Source organism: Castor canadensis, chromosome 14 (assembly GCF_047511655.1).
Source record: "Castor canadensis chromosome 14, mCasCan1.hap1v2, whole genome shotgun sequence".
In the NCBI taxonomy this organism is placed as follows: domain Eukaryota; kingdom Metazoa; phylum Chordata; class Mammalia; order Rodentia; family Castoridae; genus Castor; species Castor canadensis.
Window position 1 is genome coordinate 114498640 of NC_133399.1, and position 14119 is coordinate 114512758.

The window sequence follows — 14119 nt, forward strand, 5'->3', positions numbered from 1 at the left end:
CACAGCCTCCATTTTCCTCACTAAAAATATCCCCCAACATGCTATCAATGATTTGCACAGCCAGCAGCGCCACTGAAAGAACAGCTGTCACCGCGCTTCAGATGCCTCCATCCTATGGACCTGGGGTGAGGGCCCCTCAGTGTGTCCTTGGCTACTGCCTCTCCTGCCTCGGCCTCCTGGTTCCAGTCACTTTGCCTCTGGTGTCTCCACCTGGCCCTTCATCCTCATCCACACTGGTGCATGTCCACACACACCGGCCACACACTGAGACACGTTTATACATGCTGGCCACTCACACAGGTCACACATACAGGATACATGCTTGCACACTCCACCTATGCTGATCTCCAGCAGCCACTGGTTCATGCAGACACGCGGGACCTAGCACGCTCACACGTGGAAGCTACACGCCTACACGAGGTGTGTGTGCACACAAGGGCCCACACCCCACGGGCTGTGTGCACTAGCCGCACACTGCTCACCCCTCCCTCAATCTGCTCGTTCTGTCCTCTGCACCCCCCCACCCACCCATAAACCTTTTCCTAGTCTGTATCCTTCAACTTGTTCCCCAGGGCCGTTGGCATGGCCACCTGGTTCAACCCACAGGACTTCACTCTGGCTGTGCTCACCGTGGAGGGAGCCGGGGCCACTGTTCCAGGGTGAGGAGCCTGACACCTCTGCAGGCCCCCATCTGCCCTGCACTTGGTGGAGGCTGTGCACAAGGGGTGGTGATACTGGGAGACTTCTCTCCCTCTGCAGGTCTTCTGTCACCTCTGCTCCTCACCTGCAGCACACTGTGTACAGGGCAGCGACACAGGGACAGCTTCCCCCCCCACCACACCCCCTCGTACCTGGCAGCATGCTGTGCACAGGGGCGGCGATGTTGACATCCTGCAGGTGCTTCAGCGTTTCCGTGTGGAAGAGGCGAAGGGTGGACCCCGAGGTGAAGGCGATCCAAATTCCAACGCCAGCCACGGCCATGTGGGAGATGACCATCCCTTCCTCTTGATGGGCCTCCAGCTGGCCCTGGGGTCAAGAGATAGTCATGGTGGTCAGGGGTGCTGCTGGAGCAGATGGCCCAGTGTGCAAAGCCTGCTGGGCCACACAGGGAGGTAACGGGGATGGCGGTGACCATGTACATGGAATCCTCACCACGGGGGCAGCAGAAGATGAAGCTACAAGTTCAGATGATGAGGAGTGCCTGGTTCACGAGCTTATGCGTGGCAAGCACATGCCTGATGTTACATGCCTCCTGACCAGCCAGTCTGTGCACCACTAGCTGCTGTGTGGACACGACCTGCCCTTCTCCACCCAGCTGGACGCCTCCTCTCCTCCCCCTCTCCTGCTGCTGCACTACGTTCACCACTGAGGTGCATTTAGGGTACTTCCAGTTGTTAGGGACACCAAGTAATGTTGCCAGCCATACAGTGAGTGCTCGCCCTCACGCCTCACTCCCCTGGAGGGAAGCCCTTGCAGTGGGACAGCAGAAGGAGCGAGCTCTGGGAACACTGACCGGCAGTGGGTGATTCTGACTCCCACGGAAGCCGGCTCAGGTCCCCTCCACCCGCCAAGACACGGACGCCCCGTGCTGCACAGTCGCTGGCTGGACAGCACTGAGTGTCCTTCCTTTGCCACTCTGGAAAAGGACACTCCAAGGTCCGTGGTGGCCCAGGGTCAGGAGAGGAAGCATCAATGGAGGGAGCAGAGGGGATTTTCAGGGTGACAAACCACTCTGTGTGATACTGCAATGGTCCATTCACATCACTGCACATTTGCCCAAACCCGCGTGGTGCCACACCAAGCATGGACCCTGATGCACCCTGTGGACTCTGAGTGTTGATGATGTGTCAGCATGGGTCCACCGATGGAAACAAGCTCCTTTTTTTTCAATCTCTTGCCCCAATTTTGCTGAGAGCCTGAATCTGCCCCCCAGATAAGCTGTGTTGGTAGAATGGCACCTTGCTTTACTGAGCAATGCAGTTACCAACAAGGCCGAGGGCGAGTGGCTTTTTCTGTGACCTGCCCTTCCAGGTCCTCTAAACGTTTTCTATTAGGCTGGTTGCCTTTTCCTTAAAGTTCAGTAAGAATTCCTGGTGTGCTAAGCACAGTCATTCTTGGTCATACATACAGGGAACATTTTCCTAATTTTTAAAGTAAGTATCCCGAGGTGCATGTATTTGGTATCAGATGAGAAAGGAACGACTTCAGTTCACATTTTCTCGCTCTATTTATGGCGACTTCTGAGGATCTGGGTCCCGGGAGAGGCTTTCTTCACTGCAGTGACAGACGCCTTCCCTTGGTTTTTATCTCCTCAGGGTAGAGTTTTGCCCTCAGGGTAAACTCCAGCCCACAGCAGTGCTCAGAGGCGAAGCTGGGCTGGTCCGATTCCTCACCAAACAACGCATTCGCCCGCTGATGTTGCAGAAATGTGACTGACTGGCCAGCGAGAATCAGACTCGAGCCCAGGGGGCTGGAGGAAAGGAAGGTTTATTTTGCTAGTGAGCCAACACCTGGGCTCGAGTCTGTCAGTCAGTCAGTCACGTTTCTGCAACAATGTGAAATGACCCTTTGGTCAGCCGCTGATTTTCCATATGGCCTCGAGCGCTCCACGTCCACCTGGATAAGCTTCTAGAGCAGTGTTTCCACTGCCTAGCAGGTGAACAGTGAGCAAGTGCTGCTGTGGGTAAGTGACTTGAACTTCCTAGCTTATCTATCTGACAACAACGTAGAGGGAATTTTCTTTGCACACGGCCCCAGGGAAGTAGCATCCCCGGCTTTCCACTGCCAGAGGCTGAGCGCGACCCCAGCTCCCGGGGTCACCTGGGCTGCTTCTGAAATGTGTCATTTCCACACCGAGCAGTGCTGGAGACGACTTACCTCAATGGCATGGGTCTCGGTGCTGACCATGGACACTTGACCTCCAGATGCTGCCCACAGCGTGTCCTCCACCAGCAGAAGACTTCTCACCGGCAGGACGCCCAATTTTATCACTTTCTGAGGTTCTGAATTCCAGGATCCATCTTAAAAAAAAGTATTTCCTTTAAACTCACGCAAGTTCAGGTGACTGCACACAGGGACAGAAACGGGATCACAGACCACTTTAAATAACAACCAAAATATCAACTGAAATCTTCCTTCCAGGTGTGCCCAGGTGCCAAGCACTAACCCCATTTCAACAGGGTGGCCTGGGGACGATGACAGATCATGGCTGCCGGGATGCTGCCTTTGGGACCCAACTGGGTCACCACTGACATGTGTCAGACACACACTCGTTTACCCTCGATCTCAGTTCCGTATCCGTCAGATGGGGACAATCTTCCCACCAGCTTCGAAGGCTGTTCTAAGAGTTGGAAATGAAAATGAGCCTTGAGCAAGGCTGAGCACAGGACCTGGTACACTGCTCAGTAAACACTGTCACTTCCAATTCCAATACACAAGGCAACTTGGTCCTCAGCAGGGACACACCCGGGTAACTGGGCAGGGGTTTAACTTCCCCCATTGCCTGCGTAGGTTTAAAATATCCCTCCACATGTATATCACAAGGAGACTGCCGCCGAATGTGGAAAAGAAATCAAGACCAGACAGGAGAAAGAGGGCCCTGCGTGACACTGCTGTCGTCCCCACCCATCCCTGTCCCCCAAGCCAGAGACCCACGATGAGGCCTACCATGCTTTAGACGAAGTGAGCCAGACACCGTAAGATCAGCGCGAGATCCAACACAAATTTTAAAGTGGCTGGTGCAATTAGCCTGTCACTATTATGACCAACCCCTCAATTGTCTAGTCATTCATTAAGCCACCATGCTTCTGGAGGCAAGGACGCAGTGCACCAATACCTGTGGCTTCCTCACTAAATATGCATCCTTTGCCCAAAGAAGACAGCGAAGGCTGGGCTCTTCCTCTGCCCAGGTTTGGGGCACGAACCTCTGATGACAGAGGGAGCCAGGGTGTGCAGTCGCCAGAAGGCCGCTCTGTGAACTCTGGCTGTGGTGGCTTCTTGTCATAGTTCAGCTTTAGTGGGAATTTTGTGTCCCAACTAGGCCAGACGATGCTGCAGGACAGTTACTAGGCCCATGGATGCTGGCCTGCCTTTCACTTAATGTCGGCTTAGTACATCATTATGTGGGTAAACATGCACTCACATCAAGCGTGCACACAGGAATGCAGATACACGCATGCACATGCATAGCACGCAAACATGCACGTGCCCTCACATTCTCCCGCACACACACATGCGTGCACACAGGAATGGAAGCACACACATGTATACACACATGCCCTCGCATTCGTGTGCACACACACATGCATGTGTGCAAACAGGAATCCAGGTACACACATGCCCTCACCTACACATGCACACCCTCATGCACAGGTGCACACACCCTCATCACAGGTGCACGCACATGCACAGGTACACACACACGCAAACCTCACGCACAGGAGCACAACACTCACACAAGGTGCACTCACACACAGGTGCACACACCCTCACGCACAGGTGCACACACCCTCACACACACTCACACACAGGTGCACACACCCTCACGCACAGGTGCACACACCCTCACACACACTCACACACAGGTGCACACACCCTCACGCACAGGTGCACACACCCTCACACACACTCACACACAGGTGCACACACCCTCACGCACAGGTGCACACACCCTCACACACACTCACACACAGGTGCACACACCCTCACGCACAGGTGCACACACCCTCACACACAGGAGCACAACACTCACACAAGGTGCACTCACGCACAGGTGCACACACCCTCACGCACAGGTGCACACACCCTCACGCACACTCACACACACCCTCACGCACACTCACGCACAGGTACACATTAATGCACAAGTGCACACACCCTCACGCACAGGTGCACACACCCTCACACATACTCATGCACAGGTGCACACACCCTCACACACACTCACGCACAGGTGCACACACCCTCACACATCCTCACGCTCAGGTGCACACACCCTCATCACAGGTGCACACACCCTCACACACACTCACGCACAGGTGCACATTCATGCACAGGTGCACACACCCTCACGCACAGGTGCACACACCCTCACACACCCTCACGCACAGGTGCACACATGCACAGCCTTCCCACCTGGTGCTCACAATCCTTGGAAGCACTGCAGCCTCCCCGTGAGGGAGTGACAGTCACTTGCTCCTAAGGGCACACAGATCTGAGGCCATGGGGAGCTCCACCCGTCCAACGGTGCTATTCCTTTGAAACAGGAGCTCAGAGATCAAAGGCGGGATAGCCTACTGTGACAGTCCACTTTGGCAAGGGGCCACTTCACAGCAACTGGCCTCTGTTCTGGGCGGTTAGGCTGCCTTCCCAGAATGTGCACAGTTTCCCTGGGTGGGGCGGCGTTCCACGCCAGCCACTGAGCACGTGTGGACATGGTCAGCAGAGCTGCTCTCAGGATGACTTTTTCCCAGGACTCCCCCAGGCAACCCACACCGCAGGCCGACTCCATGCTTGAGGTGAGTAGCACCTGACTACCTGGGCATTTCCTACCGAATTCCTGACCTCCAGAGGCCTGGTATGTGAGTGTTTCCCAAACAGCTGCCTCCTCTCTCAGTGAAGGCCACGACCTCCAGCCAGCCACATTGTCCACCACTGAGAACATAAGGACAGGCTGAGTATGGATGCTCAGGCTCAGGCTTGCAGGCCTGCCCACCAGCGCTCAATGAGGAAGAGGTTGAAACCCCTTAGGCAGACCTCCTGACCCTGCTGAGACACAGCCCCTGCAGGACAGACCATACCAGCACTGTTGTGATGCCCACTGCACAGCCCAGCGCAGGGCCAGCCACAGTGCACAGAGATGAGCACACACAGCCTTAAAGGAACTGGTCACTGAGTAACACACAAAGGACAAAATGGCCCATGCACAGGTAAGAGGGTCAAAGAATAATCATGTGAAAACACTGAAAAGAAGCAGGTGTGGTGGTGCATGCCTGTAGCCCCAGCACTCAGGAGGCTGAGGCAGGAGAATCACAAGCTTGAGGCCAGCCTGGGATACACAGTGAGACCCGGAAAAAGAGAAAAAGAAAAACCCCAACAGGAAAGGTTGTCACAAATAGAAGAGCTGCTCCTATACACTTTGTCCCTGTCCCTCTGCTGCCTCTGCCTGGCAACAAGGAGCAGCAGCCTCTGGACTCAGCTCAGCTGCCTCTTCCACCCCAAAGTCCCTAACCTGAGGGGCCCAGGGTGGGGCTCAGGAGCAGAGCACTCGGCAGGCATGAGGAAGACCCAGGTTTGATTCCCAGAACAGCATTTAAAAAAACAAAACCTAAAACAGTAAGGCCGGCCCTTTGCAGTCTTTCTGAGCACCTTGATATCCCCACCTGGGCTGTCATGAACAGTATGTCACAGCTGTGGCCCAGATGACCAGCCTGGGGTCACCTGGACAGAGCAGACAATCAGAACCTCTCCAAGGTGGGAGCCAATGTGGGGTGGGTGGGAGGTCACCGTCCACTGGAGACACCTGCCCTGCATGGGGGTGACTGGAGGGAACCCTGGTGACACCACAGCCTGTAGGGCAGGGCGGGGGAAGGGAAGCCCCGCCTTGGCTCCCGTGCTCTGCCTCCTTTGGGTAACAGTGCCACTGTTCTTACAAACCTTGAAGTGGGACTTTCTTTTCTCCCTGACAAAATATACTTCACTATAGCGTGAGGACGCTGTCCTGGGAACTGCTGAAGTTCCCCTACAAACATAAGAAGCTGCCCCTGGGGCAGCCACACACAGCAACCGGGTCGAGTGAGGGCCGTGTAGAGTGCCAGAGCATCTGGCAGGGAGGGTGGGCTCCCGAGCCCCCTGCACCCCACCTGGATGAGAGGAGCCACCCACTGTGAAGCGGGGAAGAGCAAGCCCGGGAACAGGCACCCCACCGAGTGGTGATGCCAAAACTCTCGGGAGGCGCTCACGAGAGTTTTGGCATCCCTCTCTTCACCACCGCAGGTTCAGGAGTCTGTGGACAGTGAGGGACAGCGGACAGCAGGCTGATACCCTCTCCGCTTCAGTGCTGGGAGGACCAGATGGGAGACAGAGAGCCATGGGCTGGTATAGTGCAGTCCACGGAGAAACTGTGGGGTGTCTATGGGCTGCAGAGCCTGTGGCCTGAGTGGCCCTCCCCCGGCTTCCCCAGAGCCCATCAGGACAGCCAGTGAGACATGGCCATGTGAGAAGAGGACTGGGTGGTCTGCACAAGGGGGGAGCTAAGGACGTCTTGAGAAAGAAGGGTCATGGGCTCAACACCCAGGAGGACCCTGCCCAGGTGGGTGAGGCCAGTGGACGCAGTACCACTTGTAGGCACCACCAAGAGGCAAGCTTGACCTGGATGGCCACCAGGAGCCCATGTAAAGGGCAGAAAGGGGGGAGGGCTGGGGAGGGGCCAGAGAGCCGAGAAGAATGCACGGGTGTGTGCAGAGCCCAGGAGGGCGAGGGTGGGGGCTTCAGACTCAAGTGGCGTGAGATCGAATCCCTGTGCAGTCCAGAGACGTCACCAAGAGGCTGGCTTAGGAAACAACTGCCCGTGTGTCCATCAGTGGCGTTTTGGAAAGGAGGAAGTTACCCAGGCCTAGGACCAGGGGTGACAAATGCTAAGGGGAGGGGAGACGGATGTGCCCACACCGCCCCAGAGACAGCCAGGGCTGAGCACCATTACCTGTGGCCTTGGTGTAGCTGGCCACTGACCCGTTGACCAAGCCAGCGTACAGGCCCTGTGGTGAACAGGCCAAGCTCATGACTGTGGACTTCTCGGGAGTGAAAAAGTGTTGAAGCCTCACTTTCTTGGAGCCTTGGCTGCTTTTGTAAATGGAGATGCTTTAAAAGAAAGACACAAGTTAGCCGGTCCGTTTGCTTGTGTGAAAGCCTCACGTCGCCCCGTCCTCCTCCCATTCGGGGACATGCTTGGCTACGCTTTGAAGTATTTGCAGCCACTCTGGTCTCTTTCTTGTATTTTCAGTGAATGTTCTGAGCTATGAATCTATCTCAGAACTCTTTAACTTTGCGCTAAACAGCGTCAACGTTCAATGTGATCGTAACACGGGCCGTGGTTCTGCTTTATTCTGAAATGTAAGGACTGGACTTGGAGACGCAGCAATAGAAATGGTCATTTCAGGAGCAAACGGCACAATGGAAACCTTCCCCTGTAATAAACTGCTTTCCTCTGGGGCTTCCTAGACAAATGCCCACAGCCTGACTCAGTGGTACGTTCAGAGTGCAGCAACCCTAAAAACGCCCCCTTGCATCCCATATTCTCAGCGTTCTGCCCAGCATCTACAATGAGGCCCCCTCCCAGGACAGGCCCCACGGCTGTGGACGCAGCCGAGGGTGACCCTGGCCACACGGGCCGTCCTCTACCTTCCTTCTTCCGTGCCCAGACAGATGGTGGGCACGTCGGAAGCCCTGGCGGCCGTGGGCTCAGCGTCCGGGGCTGCACTGGGCTCTCGGGGCTGCTCCTCCACGGGAATGTACACCATGCATAGGATACGAGACTCCACGTTGAAGCACTCGATGACTTTGGGGTTGGAATTTTGAAAGGAGACGATGGCAATCTGACCCATCTGGTTGCTGCAACTTCCGATCTGAACCGGGAAGGGAGAGGGGAGACAATGAGCAAGCGGTGGGTCACGCCTGCCTCTGTGACCCACGGACACCTGACCTATTGAGGCATCAGTCTTCATGTGGGAATCAACGCACGTGGAAATCCAAATGGAACATCAGTGATCTGCTAATATGACTCCTTTTTCTTTTCAACAGGTTTAATCAGGTTTTTAAAAACAAAGAGCATACTTTTTTTTTTTAAGTTATAGCTGGGCGTGGTGATGCACACCTGTAATCCCAGTTCCTCTGCAGACAGAGACAGGGGCATGGCAGATTTGAGGCCAGCCAGGGCAGAGTTAGATGAGATCCTTGCTCAAAAGCAAAATAAACACAAAGGGCTGGGGGCGTAGCTCTAGAGGTAGAGCACTTGCCTAGCAAGTGCGAGGCCCTGGGGATAAAGAGAGAGAAAGAGACCATCCTGTGCATTAAGAACCAGCTACCCATCAGTACACGGTGACAAAAGCTTAGGCGCACTCATTTTACAGTCCCAAAGAGCAAACTAATGTTGATTTTAGGAGGTTAACACCAATGTTTAGCCAGCTCAAGTCTTAGGTAAAACAAACCTTTGAACTGAGAACAACAGAAAAGAACGCAGTCCGCGGGGGCCAGCCATACAATCCTATTTTAAGCTTCCTACCATGTCTGGGAGGACAGGCGTGTACCACCACGCTCAGGGTTTTTCACTGAGAAGGGGGTCTCACAAACTTTTTTTTGCCTGGGGTGACGTAGATCTGTGATCCCCTAGTCTCAGCCTCCTGTGTGGTTTGGGATGTCAGGCACCTGCCACCATGCCCAGCCATCTCAAAAGGTTGAGATGGGGTCTCACAATCTTTTTTGACCAGGCTAGCCTCAAACTATGATCCTCCCAATCTGCACCTTCCGAGTAGCTGGCATTACAGAGGTGAGCCAGCACAACGGGCTGTGGTGAGCATTTCTAAACTAGTTTTCCTACATCAGGAAGTTCTGGGGTGTCAGTGTTCACTGGAGGAACACTGGGCGCAGTTACTTCCCTGAGTGCTACTGAAATTTAGTTTTGGTCACGTGGTCACTCCTCGTTCATGGATCTGGTTTGGGCGGTTGGCTCACTGGGTTTTTCCTGTCCTGATTTTGAGCCTGTTGTTACGTCCTGTCTCTCCTGCATTTGTCCATGCTGCAGATGAACGCCCGCCCTCCTTTGACCCTGCCTGCCTCAGCGGCGGGGTGTGACCAGGAGAGGGGTCGGAGCACCAACACCCACAGGCCTCCTGGGAAGGAAAACACACAGCTCTCCTCAGGTTCCAGCCCGAGGGAATCCAGCCTCTGCCTGGTTCCCTAGGTGGGCACAACTGAAACACCAGACAACCAGCCTGCTTCATCTTTAACGGTGACAGGACAGACGTCAGCCTGGAGCAGAGTCCAGGGGGGCAGGGGGCAGGCTGAGCGTGGACCCGACGCCCCGGCCCGAGGGATTCCCCTGCTGTGCCATAAACACGCCCGACATCAAGGCTGTGCATCTGGAACAGGCTGACCTTAACCTCTGAGCCTCCAGTGTAAAAAGCCAGCCGAGTCTCAAAGGGAGGAAAGTCCACGACGTGGAAAAGGGTAAGATGACTACTGGTGGAGCCAGCGATCTTTGCACTGAACTCAAGCTGTCGAAGGGCAGATGGAAAAGCAGAGAAAGGCGTTCGATGCCAAAGAACCCCTGTCTTCCCGAAGGCCGCCAGCCCCGCCACAGAAGCCCTCCATTCAAAAGTCAATCATGGAAGCGGCTGGAAGCCGGGCTTCTCGTCACGCTGCCTGCGCTGTCACTGCTTTGTGAGCGTGCCCTGAAAACAAGCAAAGACTCACCCACAGGAAGCCGTGTGCCGTGGAGAGTGAGTCCGGCTGACTTTCGTTACTTAGGTAAGGCTCCGGGTTGTAAGCAGCACACTCGATCTGAAAGAGATCAAAAACCAGACACTCACAAAAGGGGACCCGGGCTTCTAGGCTACGTCAGGTCCTAAGGGGAGGACAGCTTCAACAGCTAACCCAAATTCCAGGTCGATTACCTTCCAAAGATGAAAACAGCAAGGGCAAAAGCTTCACGTGCACCTGCCCCACAGTGTCCGCAGGGACAGGCTCCCCAGGACATCTACCCGGGGTGCTGAGACCCTTGGATGCGCATCGAGTCACGTAAAATGGCGCCACGTATGCACGTAAAGCCTCACACATCCCGTATGTGCCAAGTTTTCAATACAGGCGCCACCCACCCATGTTTTCCATCCTTGGTTGGCTGCATCACGGACAGGGAAGCCACGGGCACAGTCACGTCTCAGACGTGAACCCCGAGGTGGCTTCAGTCCGTGTTGTACTCTCCAGACCCCGTGGCCCGTCAGACAGGAGGGTGTAGCTGGTGACATGGCATGTCCACCTGGCCTCCCCACGGGCGCATGGTGGGACAGGGCAGGGGCTCTGAGACTCCCGAAGGTGTGGTCATGGGAGCTGCAGAGAAGCCCAGGCCAGGCGAAGTGTGGGACACGGAGGAGCGAGAGGTAACAACACCGACTTTGTTTTCAGAGGCAGGGACATGGACAGGTCACAGGTCACAGAGTCACTGGCGCTGCCGCAGAGGCCCCTGGAGGTGTAGCTGCTTCAACACAGGGTGGTCACCTGTGTCCAGCACACAGGCCTGGAGTCCTGACCCTCTGTGCAAACAGATAACCATCACCACGCTGCAGCATGGCAGGGTGACAGGTGTGACACAGGCCTCCCGACTGAGTGGGGAATGCCCGGAGCCCGGCAGTTGTCCCAGTGACCTCAGTGGGCGTCAGGGACGGTAGCTGAGCCCCACTGTGGCTGCAGACGACAGCAACTTTGAAGATTCCTCAGTGCACGTCCCCCTGAGAACCTCCCTGGAGAGCTGAAGTTCTGACGCTGGCCCACACCCATGGCCCCAGGAAGCCTCGGGCCCTCACCTTGAACTCGGGCTGCCTGGCCACCATCACTGGCGTGTGTCCCACGAGGAGGGGGTGCGTCTCCTTCTTGGTCTGGTTCCCGTCATCGCCCACGCAGAACCAGCCCAGGTGGTTCTCCTCCTCTGTGAAGACATTCGGAGTCCCGGGCGCCGTGAGCCGGACGCCCGGCACTGACTTTGTCTCTCACTGCAGGACACAAGTCTTTCTCAGCGGCCTGCTGCAGACTCGCTCACTGCTTCACCCCAGACGGCAGTGTGCCTGGGGCCGGTGGCACCACCCTCTCCCTCCAGCCCGAAATGGCGGGCAGCGTCAACCCCACAGGACTGTCCCCTCCATCCCTTTTCCTGGTTTCACAGCACAGACGGTTAGATTCAAATAACAGAGATGTAGTGGGAACCCCCAAACACGCGTGATGGTTGATCTTGGTCCCCAGCTCGATACGGACCGAGAGCTGCCTAGGAGACGGGTGACACACACCCTGGGGTGTCTGGGCGGTGTGTCCAGGATGACGGGGTCGTGAGGGCTCTGACCCCACGAACAGTGTAACCCACTGATGGACTTAAAACCCAAGCAGCCGCTGGAGGGTGGGGGAACCGTGGAGGGCGGGGTCTTCTGGGAGGAGGGGTCACTGCGTACATGTCCTTGGGGCTGCATCCTGTTCCTCTGTGCCCCCCCTGCCCCAATGGACTGAAACCTCGGACACTGTGGTGAGCAAAATAAACCTTTCCTCCTCGTAAGTGTTTACGTCGAGCATTTTGTCACAGCAACAGGGGCTGTAATGCTACGGATTAAAAAGTGCAATGAGATGGAGTCATCTGCTGCGACAGCAAAAGGGCCCTCCTTAGCTCTGAAGGCCATGGGCTTATTTTCACGTCCTTCACGACAGCCAGCAGCCTCCTGTTTGCTAAGTCCCTCAAAACCTAACTCAACAAACTGAGCTACCCAGGAAGGGCAAAGGGTCGGGAAGGCTCCCCTTTCATGATAAAAGTCCTTTTCCTTCCACTACCATCGCTTGCTAGGGGACAAGCAACACTCACTTCTCTTTTATTCCCAGATAGCATTTCAGGTTGTCTACACCTGAGAGAGACTTCACAGGTGCACACAGCAACAGGTCTGTGTGTGAATTTTACTCACCCAAGGCTAACAGGACAGAGGAACAAGAAAGCCCCCAGGGTCACCGCTACACACAGCAGACCTGTGTGGAGCTATCCTGGAGCTGGCCTGCACTCTGTGTCATGGGAGGGGAGCATGCAGCCGGGACGCACAGTGGACGTCCTGCTCCTGACCCACACTGGGGCCTTAAGCCCTGACCAGGACCCCGGCCTTGAGGGCCACACCTGAGCTCTACAGTCACAACTGAAAGCACGGCTCCGTCTCTGCAGCCCCTGAATTGCAGCATGAGTTTGGCAATGTCCCTCGTGCCGGGCCGACTCTCCCGGGTGAGGCCGTTCCTCGCTCCTGCATTTCCTCTGGACCCGAGTTTACGGTCACAGTTGCTTTCATGGTACAGAGGAACTCATGCGACCCAGGACTCCGAAGCGTCCAGTCTCGCAGAGCCGACCACGGCTTACCAAGGGCGAGCTTGGCCATCTGCAGGTGGCTGACCCAGGACTCTTTGATGGCAGGGGTGAACGTGTTGAACACAGCGGTGAAGAACGTCGGCCGCCCAGACCTGCCACACACAACAGCGAGCCGTCACAGGCGGCGTCACAGCCTGCTTTGCCGTCCGGCAGAGTCCCCGAGCCAAGGACGCATGTCATGACAGAAAGCACCGTCTCTCCAGCACTGGCCCAGAGGGTTCCGTTTTGGAGTTACTCACTTGTCCTGCTTCCCGGGGAGCTGCAGCTGAATTCTGCAGCGGTCGGCGGCTCTGATTTCATCTTCTTTCTTCAAAATCAGTCTTTGCAGACCTGACGTCCAGTCGTGGGCCACCGACTGGTTTAAGTTCTAGGAAGGAAGTGCACACACACATTCTCAAAGTGTTCACAGAAATGCTGCGGAGCTGTCACGGGAAAAACTCAGGGCCCAATAATACCCATATCTCATCATGGAAAAGACTCCCTGGGGTTAACCGCACCACGGGTGGCCAGGACACTTGTCAGACAGAAACGGTGCTGGAGGGTTCTACAAAATCAGACAGTGTCCGGCCCAAATCAGAGTGGGCCTTAAAGTCACCTCAATTCTCACTTCTGGACCACACAGAGAAGTAAAAACAGACCAGTATGGTAGCTCATACTTATAATCCCTGCTATTCGTGAGGCAGAGAATGGAAGAATCACAGTTCAAGACCAGTCTGGGCAAAAAGTTAGAGACCCCCATCTCAACAAATCATCTGGTGTGTGGTGGTCACTCCTGTAATCCCAGCTATTTAGGAGACAATAGGAAGGAGAACTGTGGTCTGAGGCTGGGCTCTGAGCAAAAATGTGAGACCCTCTCAGAAAATAACTAAAGCATGAAGATCTCGTGGCATGGCTCAAGTGTTAGAGAACCTAACTAGCAAGTTTCAGGCCCTGAGTTCAAACCCCAGCACCAAAAAAATACCCCTT

General features: G+C 55.5%; 1 protein-coding gene across 19 annotated transcripts in view; it reads right to left on the bottom strand.

Annotated features, from left to right (window-relative positions):
• Positions 1-14119, bottom strand: part of Arhgef10 (Rho guanine nucleotide exchange factor 10) — a 109422-nt gene that overhangs the window by 7992 nt on the left and 87311 nt on the right. For 18 of the 19 annotated variants that reach the window (XM_074055319.1, XM_074055315.1, XM_074055326.1 and 15 more), the window contains 8 exons: positions 13393-13520; positions 13145-13245; positions 11574-11695; positions 10468-10554; positions 8398-8621; positions 7700-7857; positions 2878-3020; positions 852-1026 (listed from right to left, as the gene is read on the bottom strand). In XM_074055319.1, the coding sequence (XP_073911420.1) occupies positions 852-1026; positions 2878-3020; positions 7700-7857; positions 8398-8621; positions 10468-10554; positions 11574-11695; positions 13145-13245; positions 13393-13520 (1138 nt within the window). Of the gene's footprint in view, positions 1-851; positions 1027-2877; positions 3021-4648; positions 5653-7699; positions 7858-8397; positions 8622-10467; positions 10555-11573; positions 11696-13144; positions 13246-13392; positions 13521-14119 lie in introns of those variants that run through there. The other variant, XM_074055328.1, reaches the window with a different exon arrangement.